The 25,217-nt window shown below is 33.6% G+C and overlaps 1 protein-coding gene across 1 annotated transcript in view; it reads left to right on the plus strand.

The window, feature by feature from the left end:
- The window catches only part of LOC132559882 (intermembrane lipid transfer protein VPS13A-like), a 118,758-nt gene that overhangs the window by 47,963 nt on the left and 45,578 nt on the right, over nucleotides 1–25,217 (plus strand). The window contains exons 30-55 of the mRNA XM_060224512.1: nucleotides 1,765–1,803; nucleotides 4,423–4,438; nucleotides 5,926–6,016; nucleotides 6,595–6,832; nucleotides 7,228–7,344; nucleotides 8,291–8,394; nucleotides 8,606–8,773; nucleotides 9,156–9,490; nucleotides 10,121–10,271; nucleotides 10,981–11,143; nucleotides 11,558–11,685; nucleotides 12,834–13,003; nucleotides 13,860–13,975; nucleotides 14,173–14,301; nucleotides 15,197–15,324; nucleotides 15,846–15,962; nucleotides 16,333–16,485; nucleotides 16,573–16,731; nucleotides 17,447–17,467; nucleotides 18,819–18,833; nucleotides 22,559–22,678; nucleotides 23,036–23,161; nucleotides 23,547–23,714; nucleotides 24,148–24,270; nucleotides 24,605–24,751; nucleotides 24,987–25,148. Of these exons, the coding sequence (XP_060080495.1) occupies nucleotides 1,765–1,803; nucleotides 4,423–4,438; nucleotides 5,926–6,016; nucleotides 6,595–6,832; nucleotides 7,228–7,344; nucleotides 8,291–8,394; nucleotides 8,606–8,773; nucleotides 9,156–9,490; nucleotides 10,121–10,271; nucleotides 10,981–11,143; nucleotides 11,558–11,685; nucleotides 12,834–13,003; nucleotides 13,860–13,975; nucleotides 14,173–14,301; nucleotides 15,197–15,324; nucleotides 15,846–15,962; nucleotides 16,333–16,485; nucleotides 16,573–16,731; nucleotides 17,447–17,467; nucleotides 18,819–18,833; nucleotides 22,559–22,678; nucleotides 23,036–23,161; nucleotides 23,547–23,714; nucleotides 24,148–24,270; nucleotides 24,605–24,751; nucleotides 24,987–25,148 (3,404 nt within the window). The remainder of the gene's footprint in view (nucleotides 1–1,764; nucleotides 1,804–4,422; nucleotides 4,439–5,925; nucleotides 6,017–6,594; nucleotides 6,833–7,227; nucleotides 7,345–8,290; nucleotides 8,395–8,605; nucleotides 8,774–9,155; nucleotides 9,491–10,120; nucleotides 10,272–10,980; nucleotides 11,144–11,557; nucleotides 11,686–12,833; nucleotides 13,004–13,859; nucleotides 13,976–14,172; nucleotides 14,302–15,196; nucleotides 15,325–15,845; nucleotides 15,963–16,332; nucleotides 16,486–16,572; nucleotides 16,732–17,446; nucleotides 17,468–18,818; nucleotides 18,834–22,558; nucleotides 22,679–23,035; nucleotides 23,162–23,546; nucleotides 23,715–24,147; nucleotides 24,271–24,604; nucleotides 24,752–24,986; nucleotides 25,149–25,217) is intronic.

The raw sequence follows: 25,217 nt of genomic DNA on the forward strand, positions 1-25,217 counted from the left end.
TATTGGAGTAGTGTACTAACTTCTCATAGAACTTGGACCTTTTATAAACTGATCTAGTAATTAGGTCTGGGTTAGGTAAATAAGGCCAAGTATTTTATCTTGTCATGTTCCAATAATTATTTCGTATCTGGTCAATAAGCCCAACCATTCTGTAGATAGGACTATGAATTCTTTGTCCTGTAATAAGCCCGTCCCCTTTCCTCCAGTAATAGATCACATGTCACTCCCTAGACTAAATGTGGAATAAACAGGGCTCATCTACCAAAATACAATAGTTTATTTTCTTAATTTTCAAAAAAAAACATCATAGATTTTGTATTTGATAAAGTATTTATCGTAATTTATTCGATATTTGTTTGCTCGTCTGATCATTTTCATTTATTTTTCGTCGCTACCTTTTTTGAGTTCTTAAAGCCCTACTAACTTTCAAAAAAAATTTTCAGAATTTGCTCGGCTGTGAAATGTTCGGCATTTTTATTGTCATGATTTCCAATTTTTCGGTATGATTAAATGCTGTGTATGTCTGGTATGATTCTGTTTTAGCTTTACACTTGATATCCAACTTGATTCTTTCATTAGAAAACACATTTATTGGCAAAAAATTAATCAAAAAACATTTTTAATGGGTCTGATAAAACACATTTTGCCTGATAAATATAGAATAAACGTATTCCTAACAGAAATATTTCTGATTGATTGTCGAATTGACCCAATCTATTGATTGATTGATTTATTGGTTTATCTAGTATCAAGTCATTGGCAAAATGGTAAACTATTAATAGTAATATCATTACAGAAAAGATACGAAAAATAAATCATGGTTGGATTTGATTGTAAACAAAATAGCCAAGTATAATGCTTGAGACCTTTTTTATTGATGGACTTTAGATATATACTGTATAGCTGGTTATTTTAGTGAGGTGGAAAATAGAGCTTATAAAGATTTGGGCTATAGAGACAAGCACTGAGACGAAGTTGTCCTTGCCTGTCTTCGGATTGGCATTACATACCTTACACATTCATATATGTTGAAAGGCGAAGATAATCCTTGGTGCATAGGATGTGATGAGCCATTCACCGTTAAACATTTTTATTGGACTGCATTGACCTTCTGTCTACTTCAGAATAATTTTATCGTAACATTACATGTCTAAAATCCCTTTTTGAAACTGTTGAGATTTATAAAATTCTACATTACCTGAAAGATGTTGGTCTATATAATAGACTATGACGTACCATTTTAATCTTTTGTGTTTATATAAACATTAAAATTTTTAGCATTTGTCTTATTCCTTTCAGTTTAATGTTATTTCCTTCTGGATCGCTGTGTGTTTTACCGTTTGATGACCCTAATGACCTTTTATGACGAGCTGTTGAGAATGTAACAATAATAATAAGATTTAAAACATTGAAATATGAACAGCTGGGGGACATTGTTGACATCAGGTACATGGTATACTGCAGTTCTTCTCCTGAATGTCCAGTAATAAACCCTGAGCTGTTATATCCAAAGAGAAGAATGCCTGAATACACCCTAAAATAAGAAGATTAGGTTGTACAATCACTAAAATGAGATGCACTGAAATTCAACCTCAGAATGCTAATGTGAAAACACTTGATTTTACATATGCTGAAATAACCTTCTATACAGTAGTAAAATGTATTACGTTTCCTACCCACAGCTGACTTTTGAATTGTGATGCATTTTGAATTTTAACTGTTGTCTTGTATGTGTTTATTGTTTATTTATTTGCATGTAAACAGCCTCCGAAACATTGGTTCAAAAGTTAGAAGCTGCAAAAGGTTTGTTACTAATATTTTAGTTTTATTTCTTTTGATAACATTTGTATTAACTACCAATGTTGTTTAGGTATCTCCATTATCCTGTTGTAATGAATTTTCTGTTCTGTTTCTTTTTGTCAATCTAACACTCATGTTGGACAGATTTGATTTTCAAGAAACTTATTTCACTGGTGGCAGGGGCATTTTTATGCTCCCCGAAAGGAGAGCATTTAGTCGCCATTTTGTGTGTCAGTCTATCCATCATAATTTTGTCTGGAGCATAACACAAAAACTATAAGAGGTATCAACATGAAACTTTATAGGTAGATAGATCACAACAAGGAGAAGTCAGATGTACAAGAACCATCACTCTCTTTTGTATAATTTAGGAGTTATTGCCCTTTGTTATTTTCCATAGTGAAATTTTGTCTGGAGCATTATTCTAAAACTATAAGAGATATTAACATAAAACTTTCAAGGCAGATAGCTCTCAGTGAGTAGGAGGGCAGTACACAAGAATCATTCCTCTCTTATTGCCCGTTGTTATTTTTCATACTTAAATTTTGTCCAAATTGGGGAGCATAACCTGTCTCAAATGGCCCTTGTTATCCTATAAATATTTTATAGTCTCAATATATTTTTCCACATCACATCATTGACTATTCAATATTCACAACAGTGATCCCTCCCTTATAAGACCTCTTGAGGGACATGCACCAGATGGTCTTGTAAAGAGTGTGGTCTTTCCAGGGAGGTTTGGTATCGATGACGAAAATATATAAGAAAACCTTTGATGATTGATATATATAAATTTACCAACTTATATTTACATGTGTTACATACTAGATATTGGTATATATACTAAAGAATTTAATTTTTTATCACAATAAAGGATTTAAGAAGGAAAACCAGTTCACACAGATATTTAATGGAGATTAATTCAAATAATTTTAATAATCGATTTGTTAAGTTAGGTAATAATATGAATAATTGTCAGTATAAACACAGATATGTTTGATATTAACCCTGTTCGTGATTCATTGTGTGATTATGGTTTTTCTTACAGCTGAAAAACGTTCAATATCAGGTTAGAAACGATGGCGGTAAATGTGTACATTTAGTGAATGCTTATACATCATCATAATACACCTCACTCTGGCTGGTATACACTGGTTGTGCTTCTGGGTCAGATGAGGAACTTATAAAGGGTTCACTGAATGTGTAAACCTTGGTGATCATTGGTGAATGATTTCTGGAACATCATTATGCTAGTTTACTGATACTGTGCTCCTGGATCAAGTTTGTTTATAATTTTAGGATTTATTTTTGCTAAAATCGCTATCATTAAAAATGGCTTGAAATTAAACACCTAACAATTTTACAGCAAATCTAAGTTACAGTAAAGAGTTGATCAAGTTTATTAGGGGTAAAAAATAACCAATGTTTTAAGAATCAAAGTCAATAGGTAGATATGGGGTCAACGTTTCCATGTTTATAAGTGGTCAAAGTTGACAAGTTTATTAGGGGGAGGGTCAAAGTTAACAAGTTTATTAGGGGGTCAAAGTTAACAAGTTTATTAGGGGTCAAAGTTAACAAGTATATTAGGCGTCAAAGTTGACAAGTTTATTAGGGGGTCAAAGTTAACAAGTTTATTAGAGGTCAGAGTTAACATTTCTTTCATGTCTTTCCCTAAACACACAAGATAGGAAATTGCTGACCTGAAAGGTCAGAATTTCAATTACAACAAATTCATAGCAATCTTTCTTCTTTAATTCATTTAACAAGCACTCCCTCTCAGATTATAAATCTTTTCAAAGTCAGTGAAATTGATGAAATCTCACAAACTGGAATGCCATGGTGATTTTTAGGTCTCTTTTCAAAGAGAAAATGAGTTTATTAATGATTTGGTGCATGTGTATTAGGGTACTGATATTAGGGTTGAGGATTTCTGTTGGATGACATCAGTAAACTCCTTTATAAGTGAATTAGGGTACTAATATAAGGTTTGAGGATATTTATTAGGATTATCTATTAATTTCCTGAGTCAGGATAATTGTTTGGGAAGAAATCTTGTATTTTGAATCTTTTTAGATGTAGATGTTGAGGGTTTAGTGCAAATGTTGGAATCTAATATTTTGTACCAGAAATACATCTGGTGATAAAATATTGTAACTTACATTACATACATACAACCTGAATGGCTCATAATAGGTATATGGGTGGCACAATTGTAACATTCACGCTTTCCACCTAGATCTCTGGGGTTTTATTCCTAAAATGGATGTGAAAAGGTATGGAGTTACCTGCCAGACCACATGGGATTGGCACGTCAGTTTCCTCCCACAGGAAGACCTGTCGCACGCTTACATCCACACCAACAAGAGTGATTAATAAGTTCAAAAAACTTGTTTAAAATCTTTTGTTTAAATAAAGTTTATATCTAAAATATTTGTTCATAACATATTGTAGGGTTTAAGGTATGGGTGTTGATAGCCTGTGATATACCCTCTTTCTGATAGTACTAGGAGACCAGGGTATCAGTCTCTGGCACTGAAGCTTCAGTCAGCACTTGTTACTGTTATATAAATGTAAGGCAAGCTTTGTTACCATTGGCAACACTGCTGTTAAAAATCTGCTAAGCCTTGCACACACTCAAAATTTATTGAAATTTGATAATGTAATATTTGCTGTGAAATCATTGTATGCTACAGTCATTGTAAAAATTCCATCTGCATTTCTTTAATTTCTTTGAAGAAATGGAAATTGTTGAAAAAGAGATGACTTAGTAACTTGAATTTGAAATAGAAATGTAGATCGGAGAAAAGTTGCTGTTTGCTTTGCTGATGTGGGCCAGGTATTATGTTTGGTGGGAATACTAACACTCATAGTAAATCATCCTTCATTGACATGACAGAAATGGCATGCGGAGGTTTTACCTACTAACTATGTTTCACTTGGTCTAATAATGTGTTTTACTGTTGATAAACAGCAGGTTATTTTCTAAATATTTAAAAGATAATTCTAAATGAAATATTTACATATTCAAATCATTATATACATGATATATTCTCTTTGACTATGAATATGTTATTGTTTACTTGTTTTGTATACATGTATATATCATAAGTTGAACTTCAGAATTTTGTTTTGTATCATACCAACCATGTTCAGGTATTATAGTTTTGTATTATACACCCAAACTGTGTCTTACCTATACAGTATTTGAAAAATAATTTCTTAAGCTTTCAAAACAGTCTTAATAGATAGTGTACATCAATTGATATAGATTAATTGATAAATTTGTGATAGAAAATTGTTTAACATTTGCTTTTTAGTTAATTAGTTAGAAATTTTCTTTTCTGCAAAAAAGTTCGAGGAAAAAAATATGCTTTAAGTGTTATGTTTTTGATGGTAACAAGACATTGTGTTGAATTAAAAACTACTTTACATACCTGTAACAAGACGTTGCGTTTAGTCAAAACTACTATATATCCCTGTGTGTGATTTCTATAGGGTTTGGAACTTGTTTTTACAATGGAATGACCTATGATAATGGAACAATATCTACTTGTATATGATATGGCTAAAGTTGGGCTGTGTATACTTGGAAATGGGATTTACTTTTTATATATTTCCATAAAAAGCAATATTTATAGTGTAAACTATAATCACTGGGATACCTCTCTGATTTACCTGTAAATATATATAGATATAATGTTAATTATCAGTGTTATATTGTTAGTCGTCATTTCCACCCCGATTTCCTTGTGTGTGCTATAGTGGTGTACATTCATTTAGTAATGTGTATTTATCATGCCTGATTTATCTTTCAAAACATCAGGATATACCTGTTTGTCTGTACATTTCTATCTAATGATATTACAGATCTACACTCTTGTGCTCTCGTGTAGGATTCCCTTACCACAAATCATCATAAATTCATAATCTTTATATAATTCCCCCCAAAATTAGCAGTGTTAAATATCTAATATAACAATGATTCAAATCACAGTGAACTGACTTAAGTTTTAAATATATATTTTAAATCTGTTTAAATTGTTCAGAACATGATCTCTACAGCTGTAAATTGTTTCCAAGTTTGATTCCTTATTGTAATGACTGATTATATTTGTTTGTTGATATAGTGACCAGTGGAGGGCCTTTGATCAACCTCATTAACACACCCTCTGTAGATGACCACAAGTACCGTCTACTGACCATTCACTATGTCAAGGTAGGATGATGTCTCTGCTTCATATCTATGTCTCCTTTGTGACATTTCGATGTAATCTGTGAATGTATGATGTCATTTAGAGGTTGAATGGATACTTGAGATGGCAGTCAGTGTCAATTTCGTGTTGGGTTGAATGGATGCTTGAGATGGTGGCCATTTTCCATTTTGTGTTTGGTTGAATGGATACACGAGATGGTGGCCATTGTCCATTTTGTGTTTGGTTGAATGGATACTTGAGATGGTGGCCAGTTTCCATTTTGTGTTTGGTTGAATGGATACGTGAGATGGCGGTCAGTGTCAAATTCGTGTTGGGTTGAATGGATGCTTGAGATGGCGGTCAGTGTCAATTTCGTGTTGGGTTGAATAGATACTTGAGATGGTGGCCATTGTCCATTTTGTGTTTGGTTGAATGGATACACGAGATGGTGGCCAGTGTCCATATTTTTTTTTTATCACATACTTGTTATTTGAGCCATTAGTTAATGAAATATTTTCACTTTGAAAGTACAGTTTATAATATTTCAGTTTAGGAGAAACTCATCCCACTAACATCTTATATTGATCACTTGTAATTCTAGGCTAATGCTGATGGTCCAGAATTTGCAACTACACACCAGAAAACTGAACAGTCTGTGACCGTGACCTTCACAGCCCTGGAGGTGATGCTTCACCAGGAGGCGTTACTCTCTCTCATTGTCTTTGCCGAGGGCCTGCAGCCGCCACCAAAACCTCATGTGGAGGTTAAAACAAGCACCACCAGTGAGAAAAAGGAAGAATCAACAGAGAAAAAGGACCATCAGAAATCAGGTTTAAAAAGTAGGTATTTTTAAAAATAATAACCTCAAAATATGTGATATTTAATTATCCTCAATTCAAAATATTGTATGGAAGAAAAATTGTAAATATGAAAGGAAATTGTGATATTTAATTATGAAAGGAAATTTCATTTCAAAATATTGTTTGTATCAAAAATTGTAAATATGAAAGGAAATTGTGATATTTAATTACCTTTAGTTCAAAATATTGTTTGTAACAAAAATTGTAAATATGAAAGGAAATTGTGATATTTAATTATCTTCGTTTCAAAATATTGTTTGTAACAAAAATTGTAAATATAAAAGAAACTGAATTTCGGGAAGTCCTCAAGTGAAACTGCATTAATTTTAATGAATGAAACGATAGAATTACAGAATATTGTTGTTGTGTTACAGAGAAGAAAAAAGAGAAGGATCCAGACCAGGTAGACATACGAGTCAATGCTCAGCTAGACCAGATCGGCGTGACCATCTGTACTAAGCACAACCTCATCACAGACATGCGCGTCCGAGGTAATTATACTATAAATGGTATCCTTCTATTTACTGGTTCGTTCTTGTCTATCAGACAAAGTACATGTTATGTCTGTGTCAACCACTGGAACTTCCACATCTCACTCTAATGGAAAGTGTTAGCTTTTGTCATTGCTTTGTTTTGTATTATATAAAATAATACATTTATTTGAATGAGATTCATCAGTATGGTTTAAGTATATTTATGAACTTCTGAAAGATTATACATTGAAAGTTATAATTGTAAGTGCTTTGTGTAGACTTGTGGTCATGCAGACCAGTCGCTGTTTTGAAGTTCCCTTTTTTAAGGTGTTTTGAGTTACCTGACCAATATCTTTGTGTTATTTGATAATAATGATCCAATACTCCTACTGTAGAACTTTTCGGTAGAGTCTTCGATCAGACCCGCGTGGGATTCAATAGAGTTCCTTTGTAAGATAAAGTATTAAAAAAAAGGAAACTGAACAACACGAAGACTTTTTGTGAAAATTGTCTACATGTTAGGGCCACTATGCGGCCGTCATTACGACAACAATTTATTGTGAAAAAAACGTGTCATTTGTAACATAATATTTCAACAGTGTAGTAATAATGAGGCTATATAACACACAAGTCTCTTCTCTCCTGATTTCTCAGATTTTGGTAATGTTTGTTTTTGACCAATACTTTTGTTGTTCGTTAGACAAAAGACAAAGTCTTAATTTACCTGAGATTGCGGTATTGAAAAATCAAGAAAAAAATTCAGAAATCTTTTAGTTTTGTGTCCATTTTTATAATGTCATTAAAACCTTGATTTTAGAACAAACTGGATTTTTAGTTTCATGGCCAAATTTGTATGATGGAAAGTTATATCATAGAAAAAGTTAAAAGTTTAAAGTTTGTTTTACAAAATTATATTAGTAGTAGCTGAATGTAACAAAATATTCATGTTTTTTTTTATCATTAGGTATCGATGCCAAGGTCACTATTCAGGATGAGAAAACTGTTGTGGCAGCCATGTTGAAAGCGATTACGATTTTCGACCCTGATCCTGATACATTGTACCAAAAGGTTTGATTTTGAGTAGTGAAATGGATCTCTGTAGTACTGGTTCAACAACTTGACTCTGGTATTTTCTGTCCTTTTATTTGTTGTTTAACTAAGTTACCCTTGAATTTGAGGATGAATAATGATGAAAGGGTTTTAGGTAATGAGGGTTTCTTGAATTGAATTTCTTGCATTTTTTTTCCCGCAAAACATGTTTGTGTATTTCTATTTATAGATCATGGAGATCCAGGGTGAGGCTGTACTATCCCTCGACGTTACTATATATAACCATGCTACAGAGGGGGACAAATACGCTGACATGTCATGCATGGACACAAGTGTTAACGTCAAGCTTGGCTGTATCCGCCTTGTGTTTGTCAACAAATTTGTCAATGATTTACTGGTCAGTGTTAAAAGTGTTTATAGGAAGTTGATTTATTTCGACAAAACATGACATTAATATTTCCCAATTATAAACATAAGGTAGACATACATATATTATATTAAGGGAATGGCAGATATTTAAAAATCATTAAAGATTAAAATTAAAGCTTGAAAAAAATTATTGTGTTCTGTAGCACAAACTCAATACACTGTTTTATTAGAAAGCAGACATTGGTCACTAGTTAATAAAAATTAACCAGCGTGATACTTAAAACTTTTATAATGTTCCTCCTACATGATAAGGGTTTTGATTTTAACTTTTTTACTTTTCAAAAGGCTTTCAGCACAAAGAACGTTAAATGATTGGGTTATTAAAAGCTTGATTTACATTTTTTTTACAGATTTTTGTGAACAACTTCCAGGCCGCAAAGGATCAGGCTGTGTTTCAGGCAGCCAGAGAGAGAATGGTCCAAGCTGGTCAGTCTGTGGCCGAATTCTCCAAGGATGCTGTCAGTAAACTCCAAGAAAAGGCCCCACGAGTTGGTCTCAACATCAGCATGCATGCTCCCCTCATTGTAATTCCTAAAAGTTCATTGTCACGAGAAGTCCTGTTGGCAGATTTTGGTGAACTTGGTATTCAGAACAGTTTCCATCTAGCAGGGAAACTCTCTAGCAGTGGTTTTCCAGCCGTGTTAGATAGAATGGTCATCCAGTTAAAACAACTAAAACTTACAAGGTAAAGGATGTCTCCCTTGCATTAAAAGTCATAGTTAATAAAGGTTATATCCCTTAAATTTACAGTCACAGTAAATTATATCTCTGTTTGAACACTCTCCTTAAAGGTTATCTCCCTTGAATTTAAAGTCATGGTAAATAAAGGTGTCCCTTAAATTGACAGTCACAAGAAATGATATCTCTGTTTGAACACGCTCCTAAAAGGTTATCTCCCTTGAATTTAAAGTCATGGTAAATAAAGGTTATCTCCCTTAAATTGACAGTCACAATAAATGATATCTCTGTTTGAACACTCCCCTTAAAGGTTATCTCCCTTGAATTTACAGTCATAGTAAATGCTGTCTCTGTTTTAGCATTCACAATTCAAGCAGTACACTTTTAGACTGTTTTTGTTCCCTTTTATGTAAATACACAATGTAACATCAGCTGTCAGTATTAATGTAGTTTGGCTCCCATTAGAGATCTCATCCCATAGATTATCTCCCCTTTTTTAAATCGCCGGTGTGAGTTATGTCCCTTGGTGTGGTCTCTAAAAGCTATGCAGTTTATTTGTATTTTCTGATCACATTTTAAAAATATAACAAAGTAGATGTTTGGAAGGAAGAAACCAACTTTCAATTTCTGATTACAGAGCAGTGTTCACGATAACTGGAGCAAGTCGTGGAGAGTGTTTGATTCTAGAACCTGTCACAATTACGCTGAATGTCACCAGGAACCTATCTATATCTTGGTATACAGATCAGCCAGAGGTCGACGTCACTGGATCAATGGAAGCCATTGTCGTGAGTAAACACATACTGTTATGATACATATACATATATGATTTGGTTTGTAGACCACTCGAATTTATTGCCAAATGATTTGATTAGAAATTGCATCCATTATGTGTGTCATTATATGTAGCCTTGGTTCTGACAAATTGAAATTTTTCAGTATAAGTCTCAAACATTGTAAATAGATATCAATTCATTATCTGTAGTAGATAGTTATACACCCATCATAAGATGGCTGATTGTATTGTGTAACCCATTGTTCATCCTTCTCAATCCACCTGAACCAGTGTCACATCCTGAGAACCTCTAAACACATTTGTAGACAGAGAGTATCATAACATCATGTTCTACACCTGATCAGATTCTGGTTTATACCAGACACTGACAAATGTTACAAATTACAAATTTATCTTTATTGAATTAGACAGAAATTATCCAAATGTTCATTGTTATCAGAATTTTATGTTATAATCAGAGTTTTATGATATAATCAGAGTTTCATGTTATAATCAGAGTTTTATGATATAATCAGAGTTTTATGTCATAATCAGAGTTTTATGATATAATCAGAGTTTTATGATATAATCAGAGTTTTATGATATAATCAGAGTTTTATGATATAATCAGAGTTTTATGTTATAATCAGAGTTTTATGTTATAATCAGAGTTTTATGTTATAATCAGATGGCTGTATTAGGTGCTATCTTTTATTTTATAGGCAAGCATGAGTCAGGGAGATTTCAAAATGGCCATGTCACTTCTGGATGAGAATTTAAATGAAGGTCAAAGTGACAAAGAGATCACAGGTCAAGCTCAGACAGGGACTGAACTGTCAAGTGACACTTCTGTAACAGTTTCTCAGGAGACACCTTCAGGAACATGTAAGGAGAGATTTGATTGGTTGAACTAAATCAATATTAAGAAGGAAAAGGTTTGATTGGTTTATCAAATTAAAAGATAACATATTACACAGCGCAGTTTTCTAGTGATATTATGTCAGTATTAATCAGGAATTGAATGTCTGGTAAACAGGAAGTTATTACAAATGTTAAGAAAAGCATTTCAGTAATAGATTTATGTATATTGTGGTTTTAAATTGACCGTGTTCTTCACAGTGTTTATATTTAGTGGATTTAGTCTTCATGTTTACTTATAATACAAATATCTGACATGATAAGATCCTTTATGAATACCCAGGGTCCAGACAAAAGTCTGACCTATTGGCAACTCCTTGTGTTTTACACAGAGGTAATACCTTACTGAGATTAGATTTACAGGTTAAATATTTGTTTTAGCATCTGAAGGCAAGGTGGCACCAAAGGTCAGCGAGCCAATAGAGGTCAAGGTTAACTACACCAAGGTCAAATTCAACTTCCAAATGAAGAGTTTGGAAGCAGCTTTATACACTGGGGAGAGTGTACTGGTAAGGTTGTAAATATATTTATATACAATGTATGGTATACTACAAGAGATTTATATACAATGTATAGTACACTACAAGAGATTTATTTACAATGTTTGGTACACTACAAGAGATTTATATACAATGTATGGTATACTACAAGAGATTTATATACAATGTATGGTACACTGCAAGAGATTTATTTACAATGTATGGTACACTGCAAGAGATTTATTTATAATGTATGGTACACTACAAGAGATTTATTTACAATGTATGGTACACTACAAGAGATTTATATACAATGTATGGTATACTACAAGAGATTTATTTACAATGTATGGTACACTACAAGAGATTTATTTACAATGTATGGTAAACTACAAGAGATTTATATACAATGTATGGTATACTACAAGAGATTTATTTACAATGTATGGTACACTACAAGAGATTTATATACAATGTATGGTATACTACAAGAGATTTATTTATAATGTATGGTACACTACAAGAGATTTATTTACAATGTATGGTAAACTACAAGAGATTTATATATAATGTATGGTACACTACAAGAGATTTATTTACAATGTATGGTACACTACAAGAGATTTATATACAATGTATGTTACACTACAAGATATTTATATACAATGTATGGTAAACTACAAGAGATTTATATACAATGTATGGTACACTACAAGAGATTTATATACAATGATTTATATACAATGTAAGGTATACTACAAGAGATTTATATACAATGTATGGTACACTACAAGAGATTTATATACAATGTATGGTACGCTACAAGAGATTTATATACAATGTCACAGTATACTAGGAGACTCATAAAACTTATGAAATGATATTTGTTGTATATACTGTAATGATGGCACAGGATTTGGGACAAGTCGGGAGATCTGTGATTAGAAATGTATTTTAAAGTCCTGTATTAATAATCTGAGTCTATTAAGACCTAGCCAAGTCATAATTTTCCTTCAGTTTAGGAAATTATTTAGATGGCTTATACATAATATATGTAAGATAACAAATCCCTGTGTCAGGTAAGGGAGTAAGGATGTATCTAGTTAGGGGTTAGGTCTGTATCTAGTTAGTGGGTAAGATGTATCCAGTGATAAGATGCAGCAACTGGTTTTTTTTAGGATTCCGGTGTCAGTACTAGAGATCCGGCCAAATGTCTGGGCAAGGTCGAACTCAAGGTCATTGCTGTGGATGGCAAGGTCATGCTGGATGGTGCCATAGTTACCAAGGTCATTCTCAAGGACACCATTGTAGATGATGCCCGACCAGAGAAACAGAAGGGAGTGACAAGGTACAGGGACAATGTTTGCTTCACACAAACAATGTTTCACTACATCTGTAATATGACAGTAATATAAATACTTTTCCTTTTTTCTACAGAGCCTTGTTGTAATATCCCCACATTTTCTGTAAGGACGGGGTAATAGTGTCAGCCTTATGTTATCCTGCTCTGAATTACTATCATTTCTCTAGTTATCTTGCTTTGGTTCCTGTCTAAACCTTAGTACATGTGTATTATATCTACTCCCTAGTACATGTGTATTATATCTACCCCCTAGTACATGTGTATTATATCTACCCCTTTAGTACATGTGTATTATATTTACCTCCTAGTACATGTGTATTATATCTACCCTCTAGTACATGTGTATTATATCTACCCCCTAGTACATGTGTATTATATCTACCCCTAGTACATGTGTATTATATCTACCCCCTAGTACATGTGTATCATATCTACCCCTAGTACATGTGTATTATATCTACCCCCTAGTACATGTGTATTATATCTACCCCTCTAGTACATGTGTATTATATCTACCACCTAGTACATGTGTATTATATCTACCCCCTAGTAGATGTGTATCATAGACCTTCCAGTTCTACACCTGATCAGATCCTCGATTACTTAGAATTAAGGACGTTCATGTCTTACAGACATTATATGTTTTCTGTCTTATTCCAATTAGAAATCTGAAATTGCCTTAATTCCAGTCTGTGTATTGGTTTTTGTCCAGAGTAAAAGGGTTATGTACAGTACTAATTTAACAACAAGTTATCTTAAGGGCTCTTGTGCTTTGTAATTTCTCTAATTGTAATATGAGTGAAGTTTTTGTCAGCCTGTTTATAGAATTATCTTATTTCAGAATGATAGAGAGAAACGCTGTTGACTTGTCAGAAAAAAATATTGGGACAGGAGGCGTCCAGGGTGCCAACATGATTGACGTCAGTTTTACACAAGAGAGCAGTCAGGATAAGGACAGTTAGTATACAATAGTACATTATACCTAATATATTCTATACTGAGCAAGGTCAACAAATGTCTGCATGTTGTTCCTTTTGAAAACTTGCATGTTTAATGTTACAGATGTCAGACTTTGTACATATCAGTTAAAAATTAGAAAAAAAAACTAGAACTCAAATGTTGTGTGTAATGTTCATGTTGATTTAATATTGTAGTTGTGGTGAAGGTCAGCAGCCTGTATATTTGTGTGTGTGTTGACTTCCTGATGGCTTTAGCAACATTCTTCCAAATGCCTGAACAAAAGAACAAACCAGCAGTAACAGCCAAGGAGGATAAACTTAAAGGTATGATCTGTAAGACCAGCATAAACTTACAGGTATCGCAATTAAAATGTACAGGTATCACCATTAAAACTTACAGGTATCACAATTAAAACTTACAGGTATCACAATTAAAACTTACAGATATCACAATTAAAACTTACAGGTATCGCAATTAAAATGTACAGGTATCACCATTAAAACTTACAGGTATCATTATTAAAACTTACAGGTATCACAATTAAAACTTACAGGTATCACAATTAAAACTTACAGGTATCACCATTAAAACTTACAGGTATCGCAATTAAAATGTACAGGTATCACTATTAAAACTTACAGATATCACCATTAAAACTTACAGATATCACCATTAAAACTTACAGGTATCACCATTAAAACTTACAGTTATCACCATTAAAACTTAAAGGTATCGCAATTAAAATGTACAGGTATCACTATTAAAACTTACAGGTATCACCATTAAAACTTACAGGTATCACCATTAAAACTTACAGGTATCACCATTAAAACTTACAGGTATCACCATTAAAACTTACAGGTATCACCATTAAAACTTACAGGTATCACCATTAAAACTTACAGGTATCATAATTAAAAAGAACTGGTATCATAATCAAAATATTTGATTAAGCTTTTTTATCTTATTAATAAGGAAAGTAAATTCAGGGACAATATGTTCATATTGTAATTGGGAGTCTTCAATATTGACTCCTAGTATTAACACATACTTTTTATCATCAGTAATTAAAACCACTTTTTCAAATATTTCATTTCAATTTTTTCAACAATTTCTTTTGTCATGCTATTGATTGTCATGCTATTGAATATGTCAGTTAAAATTTTGTATGAAGATATTGTTTTGAAGAAGTAGCTTACCCATTTAATCTATTTATAGCAACACCCTCCAAACAAGTCCAGCAGGCCCCAGTAGCAGAGATGAGGATCACGGTTACTATGGAGAAACCTGAGATCATTCTTATTGAGGACCAATCAAAACCAAGCAGTACTGCACTCAAGATGGACGTATGTATCTGAACTGGTTGTAAACAACATTAAATACATAAAGATGTGATAACTATACAAATACATACAGATGTGATAACTATACTATACAGCTGATGATAAGGTTTCTCTAACTGATGGCCCTTTGAAACATCCAATTACCTTTCATTTTGAATGGCTTTGATCGGATATTATTTGACTGGAGGTTGGCACCAATATATATTTTTGCTACATAATAATTTATCAGTAAACAATATTGTTGTAATTCTTAAACAGTTTGTCCTGTAGACATATAAACTGGGACACTTCAACAGTTTACCTATGTTGTTGATGGTTATATAGATACAGTATAAAGAAAAATTAACATTATGGAAATCCAATTCCCCAACCTTTCTGTCAGGATGGTGAGTTTTCTGGATTATCAGTATCCAAATTATAGCAGGTCCGCAGTGTCTATATATATATGTACAGCCGGTAAACAGATAACAGATATCTATAGTGTGATTGGTAAACAACAGCTAACATTGATTAATTTTTTTCAGACTCATCTATCCTTTAAGATGAGGATGTCGCCAGAAAGACAGGAAATGTCAGCATCCATCCGTGACCTTCAGATTATTTCGTGTGTATTTAACCAGCGTCAGAATGTTGGGGCTCAGGTAATATTAAGATGACTTCATTACTGTGAAATATATCTATTGTATTATGTAATAGCTACACCTGAAAAGTCAGAATTAAACCTCATTAGCAGTAATGAAGCAATGAAGTAATAGCAACAGTATGGACAAGCCAATTGTCAAATTTTCGAGGCAACCTGCCCCTTTATCAAGACACAAATATTACATAAATTACATCACATACATAGAACATAAAACAATACAAAGTTGTAGATCTAAATCGAGAGCAGTGGTGTAAATTATGGACACACCTAAATTTACCGCTCTCGATTTCAGATTCTAAATCTGTGTCAGATCTTTTACAGTCAGGCACCATTTGGTAAACAATATATAAATGGATATTATATTTCAGATTCTAAATCCCTGTGAGATTTCCTTCTACAGTCAGGCACCGTTTGGTAAAGGTGCACACATGGACTTGTCTACGACTGATTTGATCCTGAACATTTCCCCGGCAACCATACGCACCATCTCAGCTGTGGTGACCACTCTGACGGCAAAGTCTGTGAGTACGACTGCTACTATTGTTGTCAAATTCACCCTGAAAATTAAGCTGATTTACATAATGATTCTTAACAAATCTTTATTCTAGGGTGAGGCAGAACAAGCTGACACCTATCAGGTACCAACTGACCTCTGGGAAATTAAAAGATTGAAGGGAAAGGACTTCTGGTATCTGACCACTAAAGAACCGGACTCACCACTCCGAGAACTCAGTGACCTAGAGGAGGAGGATAAGAGGGAGGAACAGGTGAAAATTTTTCTCTTTTTAACTCTTATCTGTCACATTTATTATTGTACAGTGTATTATCATTTACTTCCATAACATCATATATTTACATAGTGTTGTGATACCTTCAGGAAGCAAGAAAATTGACTAACTGCCCTTAATGTGCTCTTCAAAACACTCCAATGTCAAAAACAGGAGGGAAAAAACTTAGTGTCATCTGAATCTTCAGTTTCCCAATAAATGAAAAAAAAAGAGAAAAGAAAGAAAAATTAATGAAACACAAATTGTAGGTTTAGGATTTTCTTCATGTAACTTTTCTCACTTTAATCACAATATCTACTGTATTTTATATGTTGTAGATCTTTGTTGTATCCTTAGGTTAAAGTTATATATTACATACCCAGAGTATTTAGTGTTTTAACCTTTGTATGAACAAGTCTCCAGCTGTTTTTACTGTTTTGATGTTGTGTAGTTTTATTTTCAGTACTTTGATATTTACACTCCTTGTTATTTTTTGTCCTAAAAAGTAGATGAAGAGTTTACTTTAGGGATATAACATCATCTGTGATCATTGCCTGTACCTCTTATAGATTTACATAGAATTTTAATACTTTAATTTGCATCAGGATAATTGTGAAAATGGCACAAGTTGTATTATAAGTGATATTTCACAAATCTATCTATTGACAAATTGGCAATAGATATGGTTCTTTGCAAGTCAACATTATTTCTTCAGGATGAAGCTGCAGGAGATGAAGTAGGTAGACGTTCCCAAGTGACCTTTGTGCTTACTGACGTTAATATGCCATTGCTAGGTTACCACACTATCTAAGCAGTTGCCATAGTTACCGTACACCATAGTAGGCAGCATTGAACACAGAAAAAATCCTTGTCCACAGCTACATTTGTGTCTCCATTTGTACCACCAAAATTGTTTTCAAGTCTGCTATTGTTTCCATGTCTACAACTTGTGTTTCCATGGTTACAGATCACACCGTTGACCTATAAAGTATGTCACACCTGCGTTCCTTTCCTCATGATGCTTTCTGTTTTGTTACACATTTATTTGACTTTTCAGTTTTTGTTATTTGATGTTTTCATTTTAAATATTTGTTTTATACTGGAGATTGTTCCACTAGTTTATCAAATGATGTGTCAACAATTTCAGTGGAATACACACACACTGAATACCTTCTACTTCATTATTGATAATTTTGTCTATCAAAATTTAATTAGATATGTTGATATTAAAATCAAGTATTTATATAGATTGATTTTTCTGATATACATGTAAGATATTTCAGATTCATTGACATAACAATGGAACATCTGACATTAATTTGTAATCAAAATCAGATGGCAATAGAATAGAGACACTTGTTTTTTGCGTACCTGTCAAATATGGCTTTAATTCATGTGTACCTGTTACCTTCATCAATTTATGTGTTTCTGTTTACCAGTCAAATATGTCATCAATTTTAATGATCTGCTGTACCTGTAAAAAAATGTGATATCATTACTTGTGAACCTGTAATTTCTGTCATCATTACTTGTGTACCTGTAATTTCCGTCATCATTACTTGTGTACCTGTAATTTCCGTCATCATTACTTGTGTACCTGTAATTTCTGTCATCATTACTTGTGTACCTGTAATTTCCGTCATCATTACTTGTGTACCTGTAATTTGTGTCATCATTACTGGTGTACTTATAAATTGTGTAATCATTACTCGTGTACCTGTAATTGTGTCATCATTACTTGTGTACCTGTAATTGTGTCATCATTACTTGTGTACCTGTAATTGTGTTATCGATACTTGTGTACCTATAAATTGTGTCATCATTATTTGTGTACATGTAATTGTGTCATCATTACTTGTGTACCTATAAATTGTGTCATCATTATTTGTGTACCTGTAATTGTGTCATCATTACTTGTGTACCTGTTATTGTGTCAGTATTATTTGTGAACCTGTAATTTGTGACAACTTTCAGAAAAATGTTCTAGGTGAGGAGAAGGAGGTTAAAGATTCCTAACAACAAAATTACAGAGGCAATATAGTATTACATTATAGATGTTGTAGATAAGTGGTGATTTTTCTTTGCAGTCCAGCTCAGAATCGGTATATATTACACCTTATTGAGTATGTTGTGTGACTTTTTTGTGATTTAGTTTTAGTGATGGTCTGTATTTACAATTTGTTAATGTTGTTTGTGAATATTTATAAACATTAACTTTTGATTGATATATGCCCATATTTGAGAGGTTTTGTAATATGGTATGGTGTTACATTTCTGTCCATCTGTCCGTCCCTTTCTCAGCAAGTGTTTTATGTCTGTGCAGCTGGCTGTTTGTATCACAATAGTTTATTGTTGCCATCAGGCTTGTGTCATCATGCATTCTGGTGATGCCTTTTATAGATGTTCAGAAAGTCATCTCATGACACTCTCAAGGTAACTAAGGTTAAATATAATTCTTATATTTTTTATACGTTTTTCCATGAAATTCACTAGTTTTATTATGGCAAACCACCAAAAACCCTCAGAACAAAACATGCTTGAATGTCATTTGATTAAAGTTGTTTTCCTCTGAATGAATTACAATCATTTACTATAAATATGTTTACTGGTCACATGATCACCGACCAGTGATAAAAAATTGATATTTGTTAACGAGGACAGGGGATTCATAGCTGTAGTGTTCAGTATTTAATTTTTAAAGTTTTACTTTACACAGAAGAAACTTTCATCCTATCCCAGTTTAATTAGAACTTGATTTAAACCTTGAATCCTTTTTTGCATGTCAAATTTCCCCTGATACATACAAAGCATGTCAAACCTTTTCCTGTCTTCATTCCTTTCTTATTTCTAGTAAATGTCAGAACTTTAACTCATTTACAGTCTGTTTTGATGTCCTTTTTTGTATTCCTTAGCATGATATTGTAAGTGTTGCACCTGCATATGTGTATATCTGTTTATCTGTTACCTATAGTCACCTTTTATACTTTGTTTGATGTTACATACTGTGAAGTCATATATTTTGTGGGGCTCTATTTTCATGGTTTTTCAATATATTTTTGTGGGGCTCTCTTTTCATGGTTTTTCAAAAAATGACTATTTTGTTAACATTTGATTTCTTGGATAGATATAGCTCAATAAGTCTCCTAAGGGCTGTTATTCGCATTTTTTCCCCCAACCACCTGTTGACATAAAAATTTGGATCATTTTTAAGTTTCACTGACAAGCTCATTCATCTCTACAATGTTATAAAAATGTACAGAGCTTTAATAAACAGTGTGTTAGACATGGAGATAAGAATTACGGTTCATTCTGTGAAGGTTTCTAATCTAAAGTCATGTTATTAAAGAGGTCCATATCGTATTATGCATGTCTTATTCCCCTCCGAATCATTGTCACATCTCGTCTCATCAGATTTGGTTCATATTTACAATTACAACATCAAATTCAAATCTGTTCAGATTTTTATTTACATAAGATTCCAGGAATTCATGTCTTAAACACATTTTCTTCTTTTTTTTTTTTTTTTTTTTTTTTTTGTGAATTACATCAAGACCAGCATATACTGTTGTATTTTGGTCATATTTTAAATTTGTTCCTCAAACTCGGCAATGACAATGATTTACTGTATATCTCAAATTGGATAAGGTAGTACTAGCTCTGATGCCTTCCGCATGTACCTTTGCTGGGCTGCAATAACTCAGCATTAAACCCTAAGTTTGAGGTTTATCCCAGGACAGAGGTGTGTCTCAGCTTGTGGACATCCTAAGTTGGAGGTTAATTATCTACCCAGGACAGGGGTGTGTCTCAGCTTGAGGACATCCTAAGTTTGAGGTTTATCCCAGGACAGGGGTGTGTCTCAGCTTGTGGACATCCTAAGTTTAAGCTTTACTATCTACCCAGGACAGGGGTGTGTCTCAGCTTGCGGACATCCTAAGTTTGAGGTTTATTATCTACCCAGGACAGGGGTGTGTCTCAGCTTGTGGACATCCTAATTTGGAGGTTAATTATCTACCCAGGACAGGGGTGTGTCTCAGCTTGTGGACATCCTAAGTTTGAGGTTTATCCCAGGACAGGGGTGTGTCTCAGCTTGTGGACATCCTAAGTTTAAGCTTTACTATCTACCCAGGACAGGGGTGTGTCTCAGCTTGCGAACATCCTAAGTTTGAGGTTTATTATCTACCCAGGACAGGGGTGTGTCTCAGCTTGCGAACATCCTAAGTTTGAGGTTTATTATCTATCCAGGACAGGGATGTGTCTCAGGTTGCAGACATCACATACTGTTCTGTACTGTCATGATTGTGTCCTTGACCTAGACAATTCTCCAGAATAAACAAGTGTTAAAAGCATGAACAGGTCTCTGGCATAAGTGAATTTATAACAAACTACTACCTCAAGGAGGCCTTACATCATAACTTTGGCTGTTAAGGTTGTTCTTTTCAACAGTTACAGCATTTTTAGCCTTGTTTTTATTGCTCCAGGCCTCTGTCTTACTGTTCTACTTTGAGTACAATGTGTTACTCGAGCTCCCTGACCTTTCACCTCTATGAGTATGATCTTTTTGGGTTTGTATTCCAAATGATAGTGTCGAGTCTGTTACATTTGAGAGTTCATATTCTCAAAAATTTCAGGATCGAATAAATTTGCTAAAAAGTGTTGATATCTTTGAATTAAATTGAATAAAGAATCAACGGAGGCTATTTCACAATTTCTTTCCCTTTTTTATTACTAAACTTGAAAATATTTTTACCATCAAAAAGACAACAATCTTTACTATAACTTGACCTCAAAGCATGACTATAACTGTTCTATCTACCATTGCATGCCTATACTAGTATGTAACTTTAACAAAGTCAGTTGTATATTACGATCTCGTGAACTGCCAATGGTGTAGTTATATCACATGTAATGTAAACAAACTGAGGTTAGCCTCTCCTTAAAGCAAGATAAATATTGAAAATGAGAACCGATTTTATTGGATATTCCTGGAATTAATCACTTCCAACCGGTTATAGGCAGGTTCAATGTCAAGCACTTTAAATGCATCACTACAATGTCTTTATCCAGTTGGCATTCATATCTCCCATGAACTGCAAAAGAATACAGTTCTATTGAAAGAAGTCGTTGATGAAAAGTTATTCAACATACAATAAAGATATATTTTGCCATTGAATGTACTCTATTGAGAGGCATTGATAAACAGAATCTATTTCCTTGATGTGATTTGAACACAGAGACTCCTGATTAGCTCTCACACATACTAGTAAACTTTATCTACTTCCATTGAGAAACAGCCCATGTTCCAAAAAATAATTTGTTTTGTTGAATTAAGATAGACTGAAGATGTATTTTTACTATGATGATACAGGTATAAAGTATATATGTCTAGATATTATTGAGTAATGATTTTTTAGTACATGTAATCAGTTATTTTGTGACTCCTTAATTAGAAGGAATTGTGAGTAATAGGATAACACATTTAGTGTACAGTGGTATAATGTGTATTGATAGTATTTTGCATCATCATTATTTTATCAATAAAGATATTTAACAAGGGGGGTAAATCTGTTTTACCAATGAATAATAAAACAAGGGTGCATAACTCTGGTTTACTGATAAAATATTTAACAAAGGGGGATAAGTCTTGTCTGCAATTTAATTATCAAACAAGGAAAGACAACTGTGGTTTATGGAGAAAATACCTCAAAAAAGAGAAAAATTCTGATTTACCTCTAAAATATATAACTGGGAGGATAACACTGTATTCTCTCTGTAAAATGTTAGTGGAATGATTGGTTGCCCATTAATAAGTGAGTGTTTTCTGTTACAGCTGATTGTTAAGGTTCCTACAATTGTAGTGAAGATAGAAGGGGGAGTAGGTAATAGGACAGTTCCTCTCCTCATCCTCGAGTCCTCCTTCCAGGGCGAAGTCAAAGACTGGAGTGGCAAGGTAAACAAGATGGTGGCGGTACATAGAATGCCGTTAACTGTATGTGTTCTTAATTAACTTAATTAACTCATTACAGTTGAAATCTGATGTTTTGTTAAAAAGATATATCCTTTTAGATGGAGTCAATAATAATATGCTATAGAATGACAGTGATTAAGACAATCCATACTAAGTAGGTATTTTGAGATATACTTTTTTTTTCCTGTTCAGAAAAGAATAAAATTTTTGTTGCATTAGGTGTTTAATTTTCTGAAGCCATTAAAACACTGTTTATTTGACACCTCCTTTTGAGGAGACTATTGATTTGTGTGACCTCTGTTGACCTTTGTTTACCTCTGTTATTTGTTTGACCTACAGTTAGGTGTGGAGAGCACTCTGAAACTAGAGGTTGCCTATTACAATGAAAAACTGACAGTATGGGAACCTCTAGTGGAGCCGATTATGGAAGATGGAAAACTGAGGAGATGGGAACTCGGATTGGAGGTAAGGGCAGATAACTCATGCACCATAAGTTCTTTTGGTGGACTTGATTACTTGAGATAACTGATGTATTGTAAACCCAGAATATGATAACTAGAGGTTAAAGTAGATGACTGGTATGTTGTTAATCCTGTATGTAGTAACTGAGGTATGAGTCGTTTTATGTCACAAAAGGGAGGTAAGCAAAACGTAAAAACAGATAAATTGTTAAAAACTAGAAGAAAGTTAATATAGGAAGATAGTGGCAGACAAGAGCAAGAAATATTGTTAATATTCTTTATAACAAAAATCAAAATCTTTTATTAATGTTTTAGAGACACTTTTTACTTTCATTTCCAAAAACATGCTCTTCCTTTACAACAATGTTTGGATTTATCATTTCTTTAAGGTGACCATGAACGAGTATTTACCCATTCCAGCTGAGGATGAAGTTGATGGGGAGTCAGAAAACATTAACTTGCCTCCTCCAAAAATGTCCATCAACATCAGATCAAATGATGCCCTACAGTTGGTCATGTCTAAAACCTGTCTGGAAGTGTTAAACAACCTGGGCAAGGTCAGGGGCTTAAAGACTACTGTTTAATATCATGTACCACTTAATATCAGTCACCACATAATATAATTTGCCACTTGATATTACCTGCAGTAACTTGCTGCATGTTAGAGGGGAATAATTTTCATGGCACTCTTTGGTTTGGGGAGGATTTTCTTAAATAGTAGATAGCAACAAAAACACTGCAAAAATAGATCTGCTGCCCCCATCTTAACCCTTTGAGTATTGGAATTTTCCAGTTATTTCCTCTCGTTTATTGATGTGCTCAGTTTTTCCGTTCTATGTGTCCATTTTGAAACTTCTCTGATAAGATCCTGGTTATTTTATTCAAATATTTTGATATCTTAATCCTTGTTAGACAAATTTTCTTTGAACTAACAATCTTAAGCACTCTAACAATCTTTCTCAGTACTGAATGCCACTCTTATGATTACAGTCATTTGGAGAGGCGTACCAGTTGGTGGAGCCGACAGAGAAAGCAGGTGTTGTTATGTCACCATATGTAATCAAAAACAACACAGGAATTCCAATGGTGATGAAGCTGGACAATTCCTTTGAGGTATGAAGTTTTCTCCCCTTCAATAAGTTTCCCTAAAATAGGATTTCCTGAATGTGATTGTGTCCATCAGTTACTAGGAGGAGACTCAAATTATAAACAGTATAGTGTAGTTGTTTAATTCTGTTTACATAATGTAACAAAACATGTGATTGTTAACTGAAGCGTGATGGAATGCAGTTATCTTGCCCTGGGAAGTACACATCAAGTGATAGATTCAGATTAAGAAACTATACTACAGCCTATTTATTATAATTATCTAGAGAAATGATCTAACTTATCATCCCGGTATACCATCATTTCCGTCCTCTTTGATATGAGTAATCTCCCCTTACAGATGCCAGAGGATGCCTCCAACATGAAGGTCAAACTGTCTCCGACTCGTCAGCTGAATTTGTTTACAAGGAAGAAGAGTGTGTTGAGTAGGAAGGCTTCAGTGATTAAAGCTACACAAGAGGGTGACGAGAAAAAACTCATCTTCCAGGTCATTACTCCATGATTAAGATGTCTGAGCACCACACTATTCACGTAACTCATGCTATCTCCAGTCCCCAGGAATGAACATTTATAAAACCATAGTAAAACTATAACACAGTTATTCAATTTAAAGATCCTGCCTTAAAAATATCACAAAGAAGAGAAAATTATTATTAATGAAAAAGAATATACTGACTAGGTGACTTGAAATGTATTTTATGTATAAAATGATCGCTGTTTAGATGGAGCAGTACAATGCAACAAGGGAGGTAACTATTAAACGGGCAGAGAAACGTCTGTACCAAATCAACAACAGGACAAGTGCTAATGAGGTGTGGGCTGTCGTTGTATGTACAGACTCCCATATAGGACAGAGGATTGTCTCCCTTAGATCTATTGTACAGGTAGGTATAGCTTGTATCCATTTCACTTCTATTATACTGGTTAAGTCCTCAGAATTATAATAGAGTTGT

The sequence above is a fragment of the Ylistrum balloti genome, unplaced genomic scaffold (assembly GCF_031769215.1).
Source record: "Ylistrum balloti isolate Yb309-2 unplaced genomic scaffold, AGI_CSIRO_Ybal_v1 Utg370990, whole genome shotgun sequence".
Lineage (NCBI taxonomy): Eukaryota > Metazoa > Mollusca > Bivalvia > Pectinida > Pectinidae > Ylistrum > Ylistrum balloti.